The 19032-nt window shown below is 49.0% G+C and overlaps 6 protein-coding genes across 6 annotated transcripts; 3 read left to right on the forward strand and 3 right to left on the reverse strand.

Annotated features, from left to right (window-relative positions):
* Positions 1–2487: 2487 nt before the first annotated feature.
* Positions 2488–5073, reverse strand: ALT_8266 (nitrogen permease regulator 3 family protein; the record flags this gene model as incomplete). The annotated part of the gene is made up of 2 exons (XM_033563169.2): positions 2488–3893; positions 3954–5073. The coding sequence occupies 2 exons, from the start codon at positions 5071–5073 to the stop codon at positions 2488–2490; spliced, it is 2526 nt and encodes an 841-aa protein (XP_033419060.1).
* Positions 5074–6697: 1624 nt separating this feature from the next.
* Positions 6698–7364, forward strand: ALT_8267 (GFA family protein; the record flags this gene model as incomplete). Its single annotated transcript, XM_033563171.1, has 3 exons — positions 6698–6705; positions 6807–6986; positions 7061–7364. The coding sequence occupies 3 exons, from the start codon at positions 6698–6700 to the stop codon at positions 7362–7364; spliced, it is 492 nt and encodes a 163-aa protein (XP_033419062.1).
* Positions 7365–9536: 2172 nt separating this feature from the next.
* Positions 9537–12275, forward strand: ALT_8268 (putative oxidoreductase C26F1.07; the record flags this gene model as incomplete). The annotated part of the gene is made up of 6 exons (XM_033563172.2): positions 9537–9673; positions 9731–9992; positions 10055–10382; positions 10449–10644; positions 11233–11744; positions 11797–12275. The coding sequence occupies 6 exons, from the start codon at positions 9537–9539 to the stop codon at positions 12273–12275; spliced, it is 1914 nt and encodes a 637-aa protein (XP_033419063.2).
* A 206-nt stretch (positions 12276–12481) lies between these two features.
* Positions 12482–13319, reverse strand: ALT_8269 (vacuolar protein sorting family 37 protein; the record flags this gene model as incomplete). The annotated part of the gene is made up of 2 exons (XM_033563174.1): positions 12482–12968; positions 13039–13319. 2 exons carry the CDS (start codon positions 13317–13319, stop codon positions 12482–12484), a joined length of 768 nt encoding a protein of 255 aa, XP_033419065.1.
* A 791-nt stretch (positions 13320–14110) lies between these two features.
* Positions 14111–14770, reverse strand: ALT_8270 (ankyrin repeat protein; the record flags this gene model as incomplete). Its single annotated transcript, XM_033563175.1, has 1 exon — positions 14111–14770. One exon carries the CDS (start codon positions 14768–14770, stop codon positions 14111–14113), a length of 660 nt encoding a protein of 219 aa, XP_033419066.1.
* Positions 14771–15322: 552 nt separating this feature from the next.
* Positions 15323–17821, forward strand: ALT_8271 (tRNA ligase; the record flags this gene model as incomplete). The annotated part of the gene is made up of 1 exon (XM_033563176.2): positions 15323–17821. The coding sequence occupies one exon, from the start codon at positions 15323–15325 to the stop codon at positions 17819–17821; it is 2499 nt and encodes an 832-aa protein (XP_033419067.2).
* Between the last annotated feature and the right edge of the window lie 1211 nt (positions 17822–19032).

The following is a 19032-nucleotide window of genomic DNA, read 5'->3' on the forward strand; positions in this document are numbered from 1 at the left end:
GAGAGAAAGAGAAGGGAAATAAGAAGGGAAAGGGAAAATGAAAAAGTAGTAATAATACTGCCAATAGCGGAGGGATGTGGAAGAGCCGAAGACTGAGAGCGAGAGTAAAGACAGAACCCAATTCGTTATTGTGGAATCCGCAAGTGCAGAGGGGAAAAAAAAGAGGGTACGGGTTAAAAAAAAAAAAAAAAAAAGGTTCAGTGTCTTTTTTTTTCCGCGTCTAAGCCTAAAGCTCTTAGGCTTTCATCGGCCTGTACGGAGTAGAAATCAAAATAATCCCATTAAATCAAAAGGTTCCTCCCGGTTGCCGTACGCCCGTCAGGAAGAGTGGGAGGTTTTTAGTGGGCTTCAGGGCTTCTGTGGGTATTGATATTTCATTACTACCTGATGAACCAGGCCTGGCACAGGTCCTGTATACTCACCAATTCATCCATATGTACTCTCGTAGTTTCAAGTAATTCCAACTGCTGGCTCTCTACCTGAGGTTTTGATTTCCATTTGGATTGTATTGACTATACTGCGCTGGAGGAGAAGGAGGTTTCTCATGAGAGTCCTTATGGCTTGAGGCCTTTTGACGTTGATACATGATTACCTCAACCCTTAACGGTTAAGTAATCAAAGAACTAAGGTACTCTGGTTTCTGAACAGCTAATACAACCCCTCTACCCCTCCTTTGCAAAATTAATAAATACAACAAGGGCATTGTTTTATAGTCATAAGTCCTTCTGAGAATTAGGTATCAATAATGTCCAACAGATAGATGAGTTGTTGTTGGCAGGCACCGAGGCTATACGTCAATCCCTTGACTATATTCCACGATTCCAGTTAGGTACTATTTGGAATCTCAGGACCTTGAAGATCTCCAGGTACATTTCCCTTTCAACTTCTGCGCCTACCCAATCATCCAGAACACAGTCAAACACAAAGTAACATCCTCCCTTACGTCTATCTCTCAGCGCCAACATACCTTCGTATCCGAAAATAGATCGAGCGGAAGAGGAGGTATACAACAACAAGACCGTGTAGCTCTACCAAAACCGTAGGACCGTGAGTTCTGTTGCATTATAAGCCCGATATTGGCAACACGAGCCTGAGTGATAGCCTCCAAAATAGAGAAATGGTCTTTGCTTCTCTTTGAAGTACTGCGGAGCGTTATATACTACTCCGAACCCGTACACAAGCTCTTATTCCACCTACTGTGGAAAGTAACGCATACAACGATACGTCCAGGCCTCATTCCATTCAAGGGTATCCGGACATAAATATACTTTGCAAAATAGCACATCCATTTAACTTTACTAACCCTTGCAAGGATAATTCAGAAGAAACCGATAAAGATGATAGTATCGTAATTCATTAATACCTCTCAACTCTCGAGGACTCCAACAGCCAGATGGGGTAATATACTAGGTACGTGGCGGCGGCTTATCTATTAGTGTGTATGGTCATTGTATTACATGGGATAGCTCCCAGCAGGAACACAACTTGTTGGTGCACCATTTATCCTCGTGCGACTTGCCTTTCAGTCGCTAGGCTTTAGATGAACATTGATCGACCTCAAGTAGTACATAACTACTTCTCTATCCCGTCTTTGGTGCTGCTCCCTAATGATATATTCAGATGCCTCCCTGGCCTTCAGGTGTATGATGATAGGATCACCTTTCCTGGCTTAGGGAAACTGCCAGCGGGGTTTGAGGTCGATAAACCGGGGCCTCTTGCGGAGCAGTTCAATTCATCCATCAGACTGCAAGCATACCCCATCCAGCGTGTATCTCATGCGCAGCCTTTCGCTTCTACGGGGTATAGCTGCAGGGCAGGTCGACTGACAGTTACATAACGAGACCCTTCCAATCCTTCTATGTAATACACATGCAACGTTCAATCTCACGTGACGCACCGAATTATGGCGTTCCGCCTTGTGCCGTGGGGAGATTCGATGGTTTGGATGAAATTGCGGTAGACCTATTCCTAATTCCTACTAGTCACATCATGGATTTGTTCGAGAAGAACGTGGATGGGTTGATTTTGTAACCTGTGACGCCGCTAACGGTTACATGGGCAAAGTAGTCGCTTAGCTTTTAGCAGCCCGCATGGATCGTTGCCATTAGGGCTGAGTCTGCATCATCCTGCCGAGTATCACCAACAACCCGTGGGGTGAATGATGTCGGAATTTTTCGGGGCTCAGTGTCCCTGTGTAGTAGTATTTTAAATTTATCCAAGACCCAGAACACAAGTCCGTAAATGCAGCTTGCTTATTTCAGACGAGCAGCCAGACTGAGATACCCTACGGTGGAGGGATGACTTTTATATCACGTGAGACCAACAGGGGTGCTGAGACTGAGGGTAGTCTGACTTAAGAGACTGCTGGAATCACTTCAAATGGCATGAGAGCGATTGTCTGTGGAAGCATTGATTATAGAACTCTGTGAGGTTTAATTATAGCTGGAGAGCCGAGGATCACACGTCCGTTCTCGCGGGTACCGCTGCTCACCAATGCCTCACACTAACCAGCACCTGTTCCCTGGGATCCAGTTCAATAGAAGACTGTTGGGAAGTCACTAGGCCCAAGCGGGTGAGGACCTGCCACACAAGCTTACGCTTGAGACCTTCGCGTACCGGGATCTTCTCAAGCGCGTCAAGCCCATTGAAATACTTGATATAGGTCGGCCATAGATCCTTCATTGGAGTGCTTAGGGCGGCATACTCAGGGTCTATCTCGCCTCCAGCGGCATTCGATCCTTCTCCCCGGCGACGGCGGCCGGCGGATCGAGGGTGCTCAGGAAAGCGAGAGACAATCTGTTCCAACCACCGTGACTCCAGTGGTGAGGCGCGATGAGGGAACAGGATCAAAGAAGACGTTCTCAGCGACGTATTTCGATCTACCATGGAATGTGAGAGACGTAGGTCGCTCTCCTGCTGGTAACGCCCGGGCATTGGCGTCTCTTCCCCGCTACCCTGGCTTGCCAGCGATGACGACGAGGACGAACTAGCATCGTCGTTCTCATCCGCCTCGTTCCCGTTTTCGCCATCAGCAGACTTCTGCGCCTCCAAAGATCTGCCTTTCCGCAGATACTTGTCCACTTCTTCACGGCGAAGAGCAACTTCTACGGTCATCTTTATCTCTGGGGTGACTTTGATCCTTGCAAATGATCGAAGTTGAGTTACCCAACCCCCTCTTAGCAGCCATGCCAAGATAGCAAAATATGTCTCCTTATGGTCTTTGCTCGGGATAAAACTTCCATATGGTCTCGGTGTTCCGCTCAGGGCAGAAAGCATCTTGGGCAAGCTGGGGAGGGTTGGAAATGCTGCCTGGTAGGCAGCAGTGGCTATTTCCAGCTTGCTCAAGTCACAGTTCGGAGATACAATGTACGTATCACGTTGGTGAATTGGGGGTATGGCGCGTGCACGGCGCCAGTATACAAGATGACTGGCCAGCATTTGTATGGTCGAGAGGGGTATGCCGGACGATGCGGATATCTGCGCAAAGGATTTCGTTGGCCTGGAGCACCGAAGATAGTGAGCAAGAGCAGGTGCCAGAGCACCTCCGGACGCTTCGACGTCCTTGAGAATTGCCGCCTCGTTGTCCAGCAACAACAGCGCAAAGTGTTTGGCTAGCACCTGGTGCGGTGCGGTGTTTCCATCGGCAGCAGGATCCTCCACCGGGGTGACACTATCTGCAGTGGTGAGCCAGAGACCCGGGTACGCTTTATCAGTCGGTCCAGGCAGGTAAGGTGTCGAGGTTAGAGGAGGTATCTGAAGCGATATGGAGACATCTGGACTGAGCGGAACGGATGCAATTTTGGATGCGGATATGCTGGTGTGGACGGTGTATATGGCCCTAGCGAGCGACGATTGATTGATCAACTCCGTGTAAAGGGCGTTGAGGGAGGTTCCTACGTAAGAAGGATCAGCATCGGACGTCTCAGAGAACGTTCTTGAACATTGCGACTTACTCCTCTCTTTAGCTTTTTCTTTGAGATGTGATATATGTTGGGCCTCTCTCCAGACATAATCCGTTCGGGCCTGCTCCCATTTCAAGGCTTTGGCGAATTTCTTTATGATATTGTCGTAGACTTCCCTAGTGCGCATGGAGTATTCCAGTAAAGGAGGGTCTAACACGAAAACCACGTTGAACATCGTCATTGAATCCTTGTCCTCCCCGTCCAAGCAGTCAACTGATGACCTTCCGGCTTTGCTGCTACATCCGGACGCTCGTTTGGCCTCTGGGAGTGCCGTCTGCTTGGGACTCAATGTCTCAGTCGACGCCGCCATCAGCTCACCACCGCCGCTGGCGTTGCCGCCAGCATCGCCGTCCTCGCCGTCCGGCGCATCCTCCGCATTCTCGTTATGGCCCAGTTCACCACCCTCCCACTCAGCACGCCGCTTCTTATTTTTCTTCCGTCTCTGTTTCCTCCACGTCCCGTCCTCGCGAACAAAAACCGGCCACCCAATGAACGCCAGGTCGTTGATCCCGACCTCGAACCTTCGCTTATGCCATGCAGGCGACGGACTCAATAACTTCTCCCAGACATCAGCAGGAAGTCCCAGAAGTGACTCCCACGGTGGACGATACGGCCCACCCGCTCCTCCCGACCCGTCTTCTTGCCTGTCCGACGCCGCGCCCGAATCCTCCTCGACATCTGAATTGCCGCCTCGTTTGCGAAACGACGTCCGGCCGGATCCCATCGACCCAGCGCGCTGGGATTCTCCGCCGGGAGAGACAGACATGGCAACATGATCGTCGAGGCCGAAGTTACTCGACCGTCGCCCCGACACCACACTCCCGCTGAGGTGGCTCTGGCTCTGGTTTTGGCTCTGAAGCTGGCGCTGGTGGTCGTCCTCGTCGTCATCGGAGCTGGAACCACTCTCCTCGCTGGAGCTTGATTCATTGCTCTTGTAGCCTTGTCCGTTCTTCGAGCGCGAAGTGCGTCGTTCCTTGCGCGCAGGTCTCAAGCCATTCTCGCTGAGTGGGTTGGGAGGGTAGTGGAACACGAAGCGTGGGCCCGCACGTGAGCGGACAATTAAGATGATGGCGACCAGGCACGGATCTGGTGGACGTGCAATTGACGACATTTGATGGTAGTGGTTATTCCATTAGTCTTGTGTTGCTTTCTGTGGAAAAAAGGCTGAGCATAAGCCAATTGGAGCTCCCTGGGAGCATCTAGGAGCGGTCGTTTGGGGTTGTCGATCGCGGGATAAGATCGAAAGAAAGTTTCCCCGCATCAACTTTCAAGGAATAACAGATCCAGATGAGCCACTAGCCTCTTACTGACAATATATATCTATCGTCCAAAATCGACAAAACAGTGTTCACTTGAAATTACATTTACGAACAGCGCATCGGTACGCTTTTCTTTCGACTGCTTAAGATTGGTCCAGCCCAGCAGGCATTGATCATGCACGGCATTTATTGATTGCATGTTGATATACAAGAGATGCGTATGTCCAATATATACAGATAGAGTAAATCCCCATAACTCCGGGAGCAATATAGCAATAGTCGTGAGAGCTGAGGCATTCATATTCCCTGACTTCATGATGCCCAGTATATCGTACACTCCCCATCTTCAGTCGCCAAGGGTACTATGACTTTATCCCTGCATTCTGCGCTGCCGTTTTGTCGTTTTGCGCTTCGTCTTTCTCAAACACGAGTCCGAGATTTTTGAAGTCGTCCGGCGCCATCAGGTTCCTGCTCGACCAACGATGTTAGCACCCATTCTTGCGACATTAATGATTTGCACCGGGCTTGGTACGGCCCGACATACTTATCCATTCGACAGCTCAGGTATCCCTTGGCTAGCTTGCGACACTCTTCGTCGTTGACCCCTCTCCTCAGCTTCAGACATTTCAGATACTGGGAAATAAGGTGCTTGCATTCGCCTGTACATTGTTAGACCGTGATCTTGCCCCATCCGCAGTAGCAATATTCCATGGCAATGCTCGTTTCTTCGAGAACTGATATGTTGCTGGAACGATCCGATCGACGCTCTTCTCCACTGGGATCCAAAGACAACACGGGCAGTGGAAAGTTACCTTCATGATCAAGTGGGAAACTCCCTCGCTCAGGACTAGTTGATCCGGTTAGCTGCTGTCTTATGTCCGGTCACAAAGCGTTGGATTTCAAGAATCTGAGCAGTTTAGAGAGGACTCACGGAGTAGGCTTGACATTGGTTGCGCCACCACCGGGGCTTCCGAAACTCATCGCGATTAATTATACGAGCAGTGAGCCAATCAGACAATGAGTAGTAACAATAATGCGAAATAGAGACGAATTAGAGCCAATGAGTAAATGCTGTACGGAGTTGAGCTGTCGGATGTTGAAAATTAAGGCCAAAATAGGCCGTTCTCAAACAGGGCAAACAGTCCAAACAAGTGAGATCATCATATCAGCAATTCGGAGACGCGCAGAAGGCTACATTCGCATCAGCACGGGAGAGCTTAGGTTGATGCTATGACCTCTCCTTCGCGGGCTTTTAACTGGTTTGGGTAGAATGCTCTTGATCTGGTATGTTTGCTCCAATGGATGAATTGTCTCGGGAGTATGGCTATGGTTGGATTCTCCACATTATGTGGACTATATATACATGACGTTGTTCCCAGATCAGCAACTGTAAGGTAGTCCAAAATATCTTCCCCCAAGACAGCCAGCTCTAGGATCTGATAAAATCCACTTTTCGGCCACAAATATACCGCCAGGATGCCCATGTAAGTCCACAAATCGGTGGTCAGCACCTGCGTTCATATACATACCCCGCGTGCCGTTCATATCAGACTCAGACTAGCAACCACTGATACTGTGGACACAGGAAACTTGAAGGAAGCTGCCAGTGCGGCGGGGTGCAATTTACTCTCGATTCTCAAACGCCTGTTCCTTATCAGCTTTGTGCATGCAGCATTTGCCGCAAGGTTGGTGGCTATAGCGGCAGTGTCAACCTAGGAGGTATCGCGGATAGCCTCAAAATCATCAAGGGAAAGGATCTCATTAAGTGTGTATTGACCCTAGATATGCCTGGTATAGATTGCTAGGTCTATTGGTCGAGCGTTGGTCTGATAAAGGCAGGAAATACAACGCCATAAAGGACCGTGGCACTCCCAACGAGGCAAAATGTTCGTCTGAACGCAACTTCTGTTCCAATTGCAGTACTATGCTCTGGCTGTGGGACCATCACTGGCCGGAGCTCATCCATCCTTTCGCATCTGCCATCGACACCGAGTTGCCGGTCCCAGACGAGATGGTTTGTGTCTTGGCAAACTCCAAACCATCCTGGGTACGGTGGCCCGAAGGCAAGAAATCGGTGCATGATGTCTACGGCGACGACAGCATTGAAGGGTGGCACAAGAAACATGGTCTATTCATGGAATGAGGAATACGCTGCAATTCATGTGATGTTTACTCAAGATATCATTACCAAGGATTAAAAAATCTGCATTTCCCTAGGACATATAACTAAGCAACTGTCTGCAAGTAACAAGTTAGCCAAAGTAACTTTTGGGGTTGTTTGAGATTGATGATCAGAGAAGACGAGGTATCAGTTCTCCAAGGTGAAATGATGTTTTTCTTCAAGATGTATTCAGTAAGAACACAGCGAATCAAGAGATCATCATACAACATCCATGGCAAAAAGAATAAGGGTAGCACTCACACTGCAGTAAACGTCGTTAGCAATCACTACGATTCAGGTATCCCTATAACAATTCGGACAATCAGCAAGCCTGTCCAGAATAATTCGTGTGTGATGCAAGCGAGATGAAGTGTCAACTATTGTCAGGCTGTGATAAGTTAGCATGTATCGGAGCAACCAAGACCTTGAAGTACTAACCTCATTAAATCAGATTTTTTGTGTATGATGTTCATTTCCAGAACGCGTGAGCGCCCAGATCAAACAGTGTGAATAACGTGTTCATCATATAGAGTTGACTGAGGAATGCATGGACGAATGACGGGAGGTTGGGAAGAATAGAAGTACCTAGTACAATTTGTTAGTCGTGTCCGACAGTTCAAAAGTACGACAACTGAAGACAGCCGCGAAAAACTCAGGTGACGAGTTCTCAACAAGTGATACGTCTTCACAACATCCGCAGAGTTTGTACACTCTACTTTTGATGGATGGGGAAGATGCACACAATCTGTCCGCCCGTTCGTTCAAAATATCTTCATCGAGGGGCTGTCAAGGCAGTTTGGAGTGAACCGAATGGTATTTACCTATTGTACAGCTCGTTAGTCATCGAGGACAACAATAAATGAGATGAACAATTCAGGCATGATATGAAGTAGTCAGACAAGGCTGAAACTTAAGTTTAGACAGATTCCACATGGTGATTAAGTTTGAGGAATGCCTTAGCGTGTCGTAGAGTCATCACTCAATGTAAAGGAAAGAAAGTTGAGAAAATCAGTCCGCATACCTTTTACTATTATTGATGGGATATATCCCAGGTGCTCAAGTCATGGTTTGACAAGGATATTCTAATAGACATAACGTCAGCAAGCTATGCAAGGAAAAGACTGCAGGTGATCCAATAACATGTTGGAAAGTGTCAGAGTAATTCTAGAGACTTTGAAGGGGTCCTTCATGAATTTTCGGACGTGGATATCCTGTTAAGGAAATCATCCTGCACTGTCAAGGGACATGGTGTTCAGGGAACAGCATCGACAAGCTTACCTTCTCTACGCGAGTGATCAATTGGAATCATATGTTAGTGATCATTGCAAATATAATGATGAAGGAATCGGAGATTGGACAATCATCATGTCCGTTGTCAGGCTTGTAGTTGCAAGCTATGATCGTCGGTAAAAAAATATTGTGGGTTGAGATGAAATTTTATAGGAAGAAGCTTTAGCGTGCGGTAAGCGGCTTGTACCATAAGTGCTGTTTGACAACTTTTCAAACACCACACCACCACAGTATGGAGGCCGTTGATAAGGTGAGGTTCCTTTCAAGAAGATGGTCAATGGCACTTGAGTTATACTATGCGAATTATCTTCTGGATGGCTGGAGCTATCTGAATAGGAAAACGAGCTCTTTTGCCGTATGAGCGATGACCTCGACGTTGAGCTTGCATGTGGAGTACTACAACTTTCTTCGGTTCGCATAATCGCCTGCAATGCCAATTGAAAAAGATAAGAGGCTCAAACAAGAGCTGAAGAAGCAGCTGTTTGGAGGTATATGATCAGGAGACTTTAGAATATTTCTACCTCTGGCAAGTCGAAATGTAGAGCGCTTGCCCTGAATAACAAATGGCACCCACAAATCCCCATTCTGTGCCGTCAGTCTGTTTTAAGAAGACGTCATATTCGTCCGCATTGAGCCAGGCAACTCTGGCCTGATGTTAGCTGGTCACCAAGGCAGAGACTTCGTACGTCAAACTGACGTTACTTTGAAATCCCGGCTTTGATTCCCTGCCTTCCAGATGTCGCTCAGTTATAAAGTAGACATCTTGACCATAGAAAGTGACTATCAGTACATCATCGACTCGCCAGCTAGCATTGAGACCTCATTACACATAATCACTTGTCAATAACCAGAAGATCGCACAAAATGACAAAGTTCAAGCTCAACACCGGTGCAGAGATTCCCGCCATTGGCTTCGGAACTTGGCAGGACGAGCATGCCCAGGAGGACGCCGTCACAGAAGCCCTCAAAGCAGGATACCGCCATATTGACACGGCGAGAGTGTAAGTCTGGATTTGACTTTGCGTCCTCTCGACCGGCATTTGTCTGACGCGGGACAGATACTTGACCGAAAAGGCTGTAGGAAGAGCAATCAAGAAGAGTGGCGTGCCCCGAGAAGAGCTTTTCATAACGACCAAACTCTGGAACAACAAGCACCACCCCGATGATGTCGAGGGAGCACTCGATGCTTCCCTCGCTGACTTGCAGTTGGACTATGTCGACCTCTACTTGATGCACTGGCCAATAGCTTGGAAACGGGGCGATGAGCTCTTCCCCAAGGAAAACGGGAAGTATGTTCTGGAGGACATTGACATCGTGGACGTATGTACATGCTTGGTATCCAATCGGACCTATGTGCCCAGCCACTGATCGCATGGTCGCAGACATACAAAGCCATGGAGAAATTGCTGTCTACCGGCAAGACCAAAGCCATTGGCGTTTCAAACTTCTCCAAGGCAGAGATGGAACGTTTGATCCAGAACACCTCGGTCGTGCCGGCCGTACACCAGCTTGAAGGTCATCCTTGGCTGCAGCAGCGTTCCTTTGTCGATTGGCACAAATCAAAGGGCATCCATGTCACCCATTACTCTCCCTTTGGCAACCAGAACGAGATCTACTCCTCAAAAATCCAGATTGGCAAGCTGATTGACGAGCCGGTATTGGCCGAAATCGGGAAGAAGTACAATAAGTCCTCCGCACAGGTTGCTCTTGGTAAGTTCCCTTGCAGACTTATTCAAGCTGGAAGCGACGTTCACTGACCATGAATCGCACACTCAGCCTGGGGTGTCACACAGGGCCATTCGGTACTGCCGAAATCCAAGACCCCATCTCGAATTAAAGCCAACCTCGAGGGCGACTTCCACTTGAGTGATGAAGATATGAAGAAGATTCAAGGCATCGACAAGAAGCTACGCTTCAATGATAGCAGCGCTGATTTTGGTCGGGACTTCTTTACAGACTTGGAGGGCAAGGGGTCGGTTTGAGGTACACATTTATTATTAGCCCCAACCAAAGAAATGATGTAGCCTAGAGCAATAGGGACGATGAGTTAAAAAAACGAAAAAAAAAAAGCTTAATGAATGTGACGAGTACGACATTTCCAAAGAAAGTTCATTGATCGTCAAAGAATCGGCTTGGCTACCTGGAAAATCGTGGCGGAGTTCAATGGTTCCCAGCCGCTGCCAACGAGATACAAAGGCCTCTTAATCCCAGCAGCCACCCAAACCATCCTTCTTATCCTTGCTCATCCGCTCCCGTCACTATATAGCTACTCGCGTGACCTCTTTGGCGAGTATTCCATCAAAGTGTTCAAGGGCGAATTTTCATCATCTTGATCCACCAGTCAACAAAATAATTGCTTGCGTAGCCTACAGTTATCAGATCCATAGTCCAAGACCACTGCGTTCCCCACGATGCGGCCTGCGTTAAGTCGCATACCGTTGCGCTTAGTATTTTCCTATATCCTGGACTGGATCTTCATAGTGTATGATGGCTGTCCCTGAACTGAATATCAATGAACACTTGTGTGTTTAAAAATCACGTTGGACTAACGTATTTACAGCATCGTTGCGGTGATAGGATTTGGCTTTTACAAGGTCAAACCGAACCATAGACCATTCTCCCTAACCGACCCAAGCATTTCCTTTCCGTATACGGAACATGAAACAGTCTCAACCGCTGTCCTAGTGGTGGTAGCTCTGATTGCTCCGGCTGTCATTATTGTGATCACAGCCCTGCTTATCCCCATGTCCACAAAGGACCAGAATGTGTCTCGATCATCACACTGGAGATACAAGCTATGGGAATGGAATGCAGGGTGGATGGGTTTGGCGGTCGCTTTTGCATGGGCATGGATGGCGACCGAGGGTTTGAAGGACTTATATGGCAGGCCACGACCCGACATGCTTGCGCGTTGCAACCCGGATCTCTCGAATATAGCCACTTATGCTGTCGGTGGCCTGGGAGAGAAGCTTGCGGGGGCCCCCACACTGGTGACTTGGAAGATATGCCAAAACAAGTCAAAAGTACTTGCAAATGACGGATTTGCAAGCTTCCCCAGCGGACATTCATCTCGTAAGTGGCTGATGTCTGATCCAGAGGGTCTACACATATTGACACCTTGCAGTTTCTTTTGCCGGCTTGACATACTTGACTTTATGGCTGTGTTCAAAGTTCTCAATCGCATTTCCATACCTCGGACACTCTTTGTTGAACCGAAATCCGATCGGCCCGACACATGGATCAATTCGAAAACGTGGAGCAGCCCCGCCGGTCTATATGCTTGTAATCGCGTTTGTGCCTATTGCAGTTGCCAGCTTCATTGCTGCATCCCGCTGGTTCGACTATCGTCATCACGCTTTTGACATTCTATTTGGCAGTATCATGGGCGCTGTATTTGCATGGATCGGGTTTCGAATGTACCATCTCCCCATCACGCGAGGCGAAGGGTGGTCTTGGGCGGCAAGAAGTCGGAGACATGCGTTCTTCAAGTGTCCCAGATTCCCAAGTGAGGCAGATGGACACCCGCCAATTGATACGCACGACACTCGAAAGACAACACGGCAGGATGCTGATGTCGAGAGGGAAGCTGAGAATCTGGTGTAAGATTCTATCTGCGGAGAGAAATTTAATGTTTCGACACAGCGGTGGAGTTTCAGGTAATAATGTGTGCATGACACATGGAACGTGAATATGCCTGTCATGAAGATAGTATCTCGGACCACCCAAAAGATATTTCTGTGTATATTAGTTATTTGAGCAGGATGCGGATAGTATATGTATTATTCAAGGCGCTGAAACATACCAATCGTTCATCTCCATCCACCAACTCTGCCTTCATCCCATCGGGCCTTGGCTTCTCTTCTTGCGGCCAACTTGGCAGCCTCAGCTCGTACTCGTCTGACCCAATCTGCGACCTCCTTTTCAGTCGCTCGCCCATGATGCTCTTCTTCGAGGAAGCTTTCCTCCACCGCTCGACAAACAGCCTCTTGCTCGGAAATAGAGGCTGAGAGCCGTTGGTAAAGAGCCTTGGGCGACCACGGCGCCAAGGCAGCATCCATTTCTGATTGTTTCTTTCTCCATGAAACTTCTAGCGATTGGTGTTTCAGAAGAAGCGTCTCCGTAGAAGCGCGCTGTTCATCCAGACGCGCTTGCAGTTCAAGAAGATGTTTGGTCAGATCCTGATTGTATTTGAGGAGAGACTGGAGGTTTTGTTGTTGGGCTGTGCACGCCGGGTGTTGACTTGCTAGAGCGGAGATAAGTTTGGGGTCTTTCAGAATTGCTTGCAGATCAACGGTCCTATAAAATTAACAAGTTAATATTCAGTATATCAATCCCATCGCAAAAATGGCGCTTGACAAATACATACGATTTGTCTTTCACAACGTCTGGTAGCCAGCCTTCTTCTACTGTTGGAGGCTTCGGAAGAGAGTTGATGTTGTTGGCATGGACCGCTTCACCCATGGAAGGGGACTGATATCTGTTTTCTCCATTTTTCCCTTCCTGAGCTTGGTAATACCCTTGAAATTGCTGCTGCGGCGTGCCTGGTATGGACTGATTGAGCTGTGGTGTCCCCCTGCGACTTGTTTCATGGCTACTTGGCTTCGGAGGCGGAGGCGGAGGAGTATCTGGATTGAGTGCAGGATCCATAATGAAAGCCACAGTGAAGGTCTGTAGCCCAGAGATGTGTACAGAATTGGGTCTGATAATGATGTGCGTGATCCTGCCTTCAAGGTATTGTCCTCTATAGAGAATACTCCGTAGTAGTTTCGGATGCGGGGAAGCTGCTCTGCCGCAATCACGTGCATAGTCCAGAATATGGAGTAAATTGTTGTTTTTTCTCTCTGACATTTCTCTACACATAACCTTAGATTGAATGGTACTCAGCGTCTATCAGGAGCGAATAGTTGAGTAACTGACAATAATTTCAAGTGCAGCTTGAAATGAAAAGCCGAAGTGCTAACTGGGCGCCTGGGAGAGTGACCATATGTATTTACAAATTTTGAAACATGAACATCCGAAAAGATAGACGCATCAGCATGACAATACAATGAAGCCTGAATAGCGAAGGGCTATCGCCTCTCCTTGGATATCCCAAGGGATATTCATATCATCTTTCGAAGACTTGCTGGTCTTGGCGAAGAAACCGAACCATCAAGATCTACACGAATTGGACAGCCCATACGTCCTTGTGATGACATTGAGACTCCATATCCTCATCTTGGATGATATGCGAAAAGAACGACGACTCTGTAGGTTTCCGAGTCTTCGATTGGCCAAAGCTGACTGGCATCTGGGTTCACCCTCAAGTTCGGAGGCCTTGCCAGCTTGGTAACAAGTCCCAGTGTATGTATCCTTCCGAGCATGGTGGTAATATAACTGGGGACAGTGCTATGGCTTATTGGTATTTGTTCCCATCATCACCCCTCAATTCCTTTGTCTTATTCCGTTCTCCGCCGAACATCTCTGTCCTGTGTCTCAATATTGGAGCCATTAAGGGCATCCATAACCAGCTGTCGTAGTTGGTTTTGCGTAGCTTCGCTGTGGAAGTCTTCCCGCGCGGCGAGCTCGTCAATCCGGCGTTTAAACTCTGGGTCAACCTGGTCCGTCCCTGCGCTCGCTTCCTCCTCCGATACTGTTCCCAGGTTGACTCTGATATTCGGCGGCAACGGAGGAGGAGCATTCAAGGCGTCTAACGATGAGCCTGCAGGTGCTGATGGAGATATGCCCATAACTTTTGCGAGGTATGCTGCGACATCGGGGAATGTGCCGTCGCTCTCAATGGTCTCCTGCGCCGTTAACCCTTCGTCGTTCCTCTTATTATAGTCCACACCTAGCTCCTCAACGAGACATTTGGCGATACCAGCGTTCTCGGTCACAAATAGGCACGTCTCGCCGTCCTCATCGAGAAGATTGACGTCCACATTAAACTCTCTGACAAGTGCGCGTAGGAGGTCCGCATGGCCATACGAAGCCGCGGCGTGCAAGAGAGAGTATCCATGCTCATCTTGACAGGACGCGATGGCTGGATTCGAGCGCAAAAGAGTCAATAGGCCCGAGGGGTTTTCAGCGGCCAGAATGTAGGGATTCGGTTGAGTCATCGTGGCTGTACAAAAGCAACAGATCTGGGCCAAACGAATGAGTCAACCAAATCAGGGTCGAATCCAGACCGCACAGAAATGACTAAATCATCCGAAATCTCGTACCTGATGGTGCAGATGGCAACGGTACTGAATGTACTGAGTTTTTAACCAGAAGAAAAGTGGTAAGTCGGGCGGTGATATATATATATTTTTTTTTCAGTTTCCTTTCCCCTCTGCCCCGCAAATCAGACATTGGTATGATCTCACTCATCTTTTTTGGTGCGGTCTCATTTTCCTCTTCCACAACAATCACAGTTGACTCATATAATTCAGGCAGACATTGCAAGGCTTCTTCTTGAGCACGAGGCAAAGGTAGCCTCTCACTTTCCTGAGGTTAGGGGGTCTTTTTAAAAGAAACTTCATTCACAGTCTCCCTCTAGTCATTCTGGCATCAGTCGTCCTTGCTTCCTTCCTCTTCAATTCCTCCTCCTTTCCCTCAAAAGAATCACCATTGTACACAGCTACACCTTGCAATCATACTGGTGCATCTCTATAGTGAACAATTTCAATATGGTTCAACAGGATCCGCAGGAAGTTGCGCATCTCGTCGGAGCCCTGGAGGCCTCCAGTAAGAAGAATAGAAGCGAAGGGAAGAGAACATTTACCTGCAAGAAATCGACTTTCGCCGTGGCAGGCTCAGATAACATCTCCGTTGACTCATGGAGGTTTATGGACTGGGACTACAAACGCAGCAATCTTCCGACCTATGCCCGGGGTTTGTTCACGAGCAAGAGGAAAGACGGCACTCCCGAGATTGTAGTGCGCGGTTACGACAAGTTCTTCAATATCGACGAAGTACCTACTACCAAGTGGCAAAATATCGAGACAAACACAAGAGGCCCCTATGAGCTCAGTGTGAAGGAGAACGGATGTATTATCTTCATCTCCGGCCTGGAGGACGGTTCCTTGCTCGTTTGTAGCAAGCATTCGACTGGAGTGCGACAGGACACGAACCTGAGCCACGCTCAAGCCGGAGAAAAGTGGGTTGAGCGTCACGTTGCTTCCACGGGGAAATCCGTCAAGGACTTGGCCAGAGAGCTGCGCAGGCTCAACCTTACAGCAGTTGGAGAGCTCTGCGACGATAGCTTCGAGGAGCATGTCCTTGCCTACGATCCGGTAGCTGCAGGAATATATCTTCACGGGCTTAATTTCAACGTGCCACAGTTCGCGACATTGCCGAGCTCAGAAGTACATAAATTTGCAGATACATGGGGTTTCAAGAAGGCCAAATACCTCGTATACGATGACATCCGTTCGGTCAAAAAGTTTCTCGATCACTGCGCTGAGACCGGCACTTGGGATGGCCGTGAGACGGAGGGATTTGTCATCCGGTGCCAGCTAAGCGAAGGCGGAGGCCCATATAGGGACTGGTTCTTCAAATATAAATTTGAGGAGCCATACCTGATGTATCGACAGTGGCGTGAATGTACCAAAGCGATCATTGCCGGGAAGTTTCCGAACATCAGAAAGCACCAGAAAATTACCGAAGAATATCTTCATTATGCTCGGAGGCAACTCTCCCAGAATCCCAAGCTGGGCGATCTCTATAAGCAGAACCATGGAATCATCTCCATGCGAGAAGGGTTCCTCAAGGAGAGAGGATTAAAGGGATCAGATATCATCGCGATGGAAGCGGGGAAACCGGACAAAGTGACCGGAGACGTCATTCTAGCACCCATCGCTTCGCTCGGCTGTGGGAAAACAACCCTGGCTCTCGCTCTAACCAAGCTTTTTGGTTGGGGCCATGTTCAGAACGATAACATTCCCAAACAAAAGAACAAACCGAAGAGGTTTGCATTCGAAATCGCCAATCTCCTCGCGGATAAACCAGTTGTGATAGCAGACCGCAACAACCATCAGAAGCGGGAGAGAGAGCAGCTCATGGAAGATATCCTCCCTGGGTCTCCGGGCGCACGGTTTGTAGCTCTCCACTACGTTCACGAACCAAAAGACGTTTTACTTCCTTCGATCAGAGAGATTACGCGGAAACGTGTCTTAGAGCGAGGAGATAATCACCAGACCATCCGCGCTGGGACGAAGAACTCGGATGAGATTATCGGCATTATGGAAGGTTTCTTGAACCGTTTCGAAGGAATTAACACCGAGCGTGAACCCGACAGCGGCTTTGACCATGTCATCGACTTGGATGTTGCGGCATCTTCACGGGAGAACCTCGAAACCGTGGTGAACGCGCTGCATTCATTCTACCCGGACCTTCTGCAGCGGGTTCCCACGTCGCAGGAACTTGACAATGCCATTACCTGGGCAATGACGGAGTACCATGTCCAACTCGACCTCAGCTACAGCTACGGGGCTACAAAGCCGAGACAGAATTGGAACAAGAACAAGGGTCAGAATGGCGCTGCGCTGACCCCAGCACACGTCCAGCCCCAGGAACCGACCCCAAGCCCTGAAGCCCTAGCCCAGAAGATCGAATACTTCTGCATCTCTATCCCAACCGCCGAAGTGACCAGTCTCCTGCATTCGCTCTTCCCAACTTCCACAGCGCCGGAAAAGGCACGCCTGTACCATCATCTCGTCAACTCGCGTCGTCTTCAGCCCACCTTCCACGTCACTCTCATCCACCGCGCCAGCAAGTCCGAACGCGCCGATATCTGGGACCGCTACGCGAACCAGTACATCGCCACAATGAAGGAGCAGCCGCAGGCTCAGACCGCAACACCTGTCCTGACTCCTACCCTGGCGCCTGCGCGGATCCGCCTCGAGCGTCTCATCTGGGACGACCGCATCATGGCGTTTGTCGCACGCATCATGCCCCCCGAGGACCGCGAGCAGCCCGACTGGCCGTGTGCGAATCCCATCCCGCACGTCACGGTCGGCACCGCCTCGGCGGAGGTCAAGCCCAAGGAGAGCAATGACTTGCTGAAGCGGTGGCTGGAGGTTGGATCGGGCGGGGACACTGGGATCTGGGAGGCGGAGATTCCCGGCGTCAAGGTTGTGCAGGGCTCAGTTGGGATGGTGATGAGTCGGGGGAAGTTGCTGAAATGAGATGGAGGATTTGTAATGAGTCTACTCAGGGGACGGAATTGACAGTGCCCTGAAACTACGTATTGTTTGCTATGCATCTTCTCTACTTGCGGTAGCGCCAGAGTCGGCTGAAACCGACACAGTGGATACCAGCAGTTAATGGTCATCCTTCCCATGCCTTTCGTAAGCAATAAACATATTTCAAGTGTATCAACAGCAGAGCTCTCCTGATTACTTCCGACTGTCCCAGCAACGACTCGATTAACGGTTTTGCTATAAAGTCTAATAGGTATCTATGAACAAAGTGTACGGTACATGTACAAAGTCATCAAATTCAGCCTCAACGTAGATGCATCAGATGCTGCTCGATCCAGGCAGGTAGGGAAAGGCTCATACAGTGCAGACATACGCTACGAAAGCCACCAAAATAGTACACAGCCGTCAGCAGCACAGTAGTAGCATCCAAGAATGTGAACAAAAGATGATAAGGGAAGGATATCAGCTGGTCATCCAGGCTCCGACGCGCTGTGCTCCGAATCGTCCCATGAATTGCAGTCCGGTGCTACCCATGGGGAAATAACTGACCAGATACCAGGCCAGGGCTGCAAGCTGGAAAATTGACGAAATGAGTGTTAGGAGGGTGGAGTGGAGCTGTTTCGAGTCAAAGGTCAGTAGAAGTTCTATAGTCTTATCACGCAAATATTCCATTGCCGTTAGATGAGGATGCTAGTGCCAAAGTGAGAGGAAAGATGGACTATAGCAGAACAAGAAGCAGTCGACAATCAGGGGCATGGCCCGAATCGAGGTCTGTACGACGCAACCACACTCAAAACAAGGGAAGCGAAGGTGCAGTGATGTCATCGTAGGAATGAGGATGCTGACTTGCATATGCACCCGCAATTAATTTACGGCAAGGGGGACATTATCGAGCCGCCAATCCCGGTCATCGCGGCGGGAATGGCGCGTAGAGACGAGGAAATCAAGGCACTTACTCCGATAGCAAAGTAGAGAGTCATGGCAATCGAGCCAAAATAGGCGGCAGTAAATGGTAGCCGTGATCCCGAGACCAAATGCTTAGCGTAGACTAGCGGTCCCATGAGGACAGCCCATGATAGTAGAAAGAGCAGAGAACCGACAGACCATCTAAGATCAAAACCGGTTGGAGTCAGTCTAAGGCACGGAACCAAGATATTCTTGTGGATGCACCGAGACCGCGATATCATAAGTCACAG

This window comes from Aspergillus lentulus (assembly GCF_001445615.1).
Source record: "Aspergillus lentulus DNA, contig: Alt16, strain: IFM 54703, whole genome shotgun sequence".
Lineage (NCBI taxonomy): Eukaryota > Fungi > Ascomycota > Eurotiomycetes > Eurotiales > Aspergillaceae > Aspergillus > Aspergillus lentulus.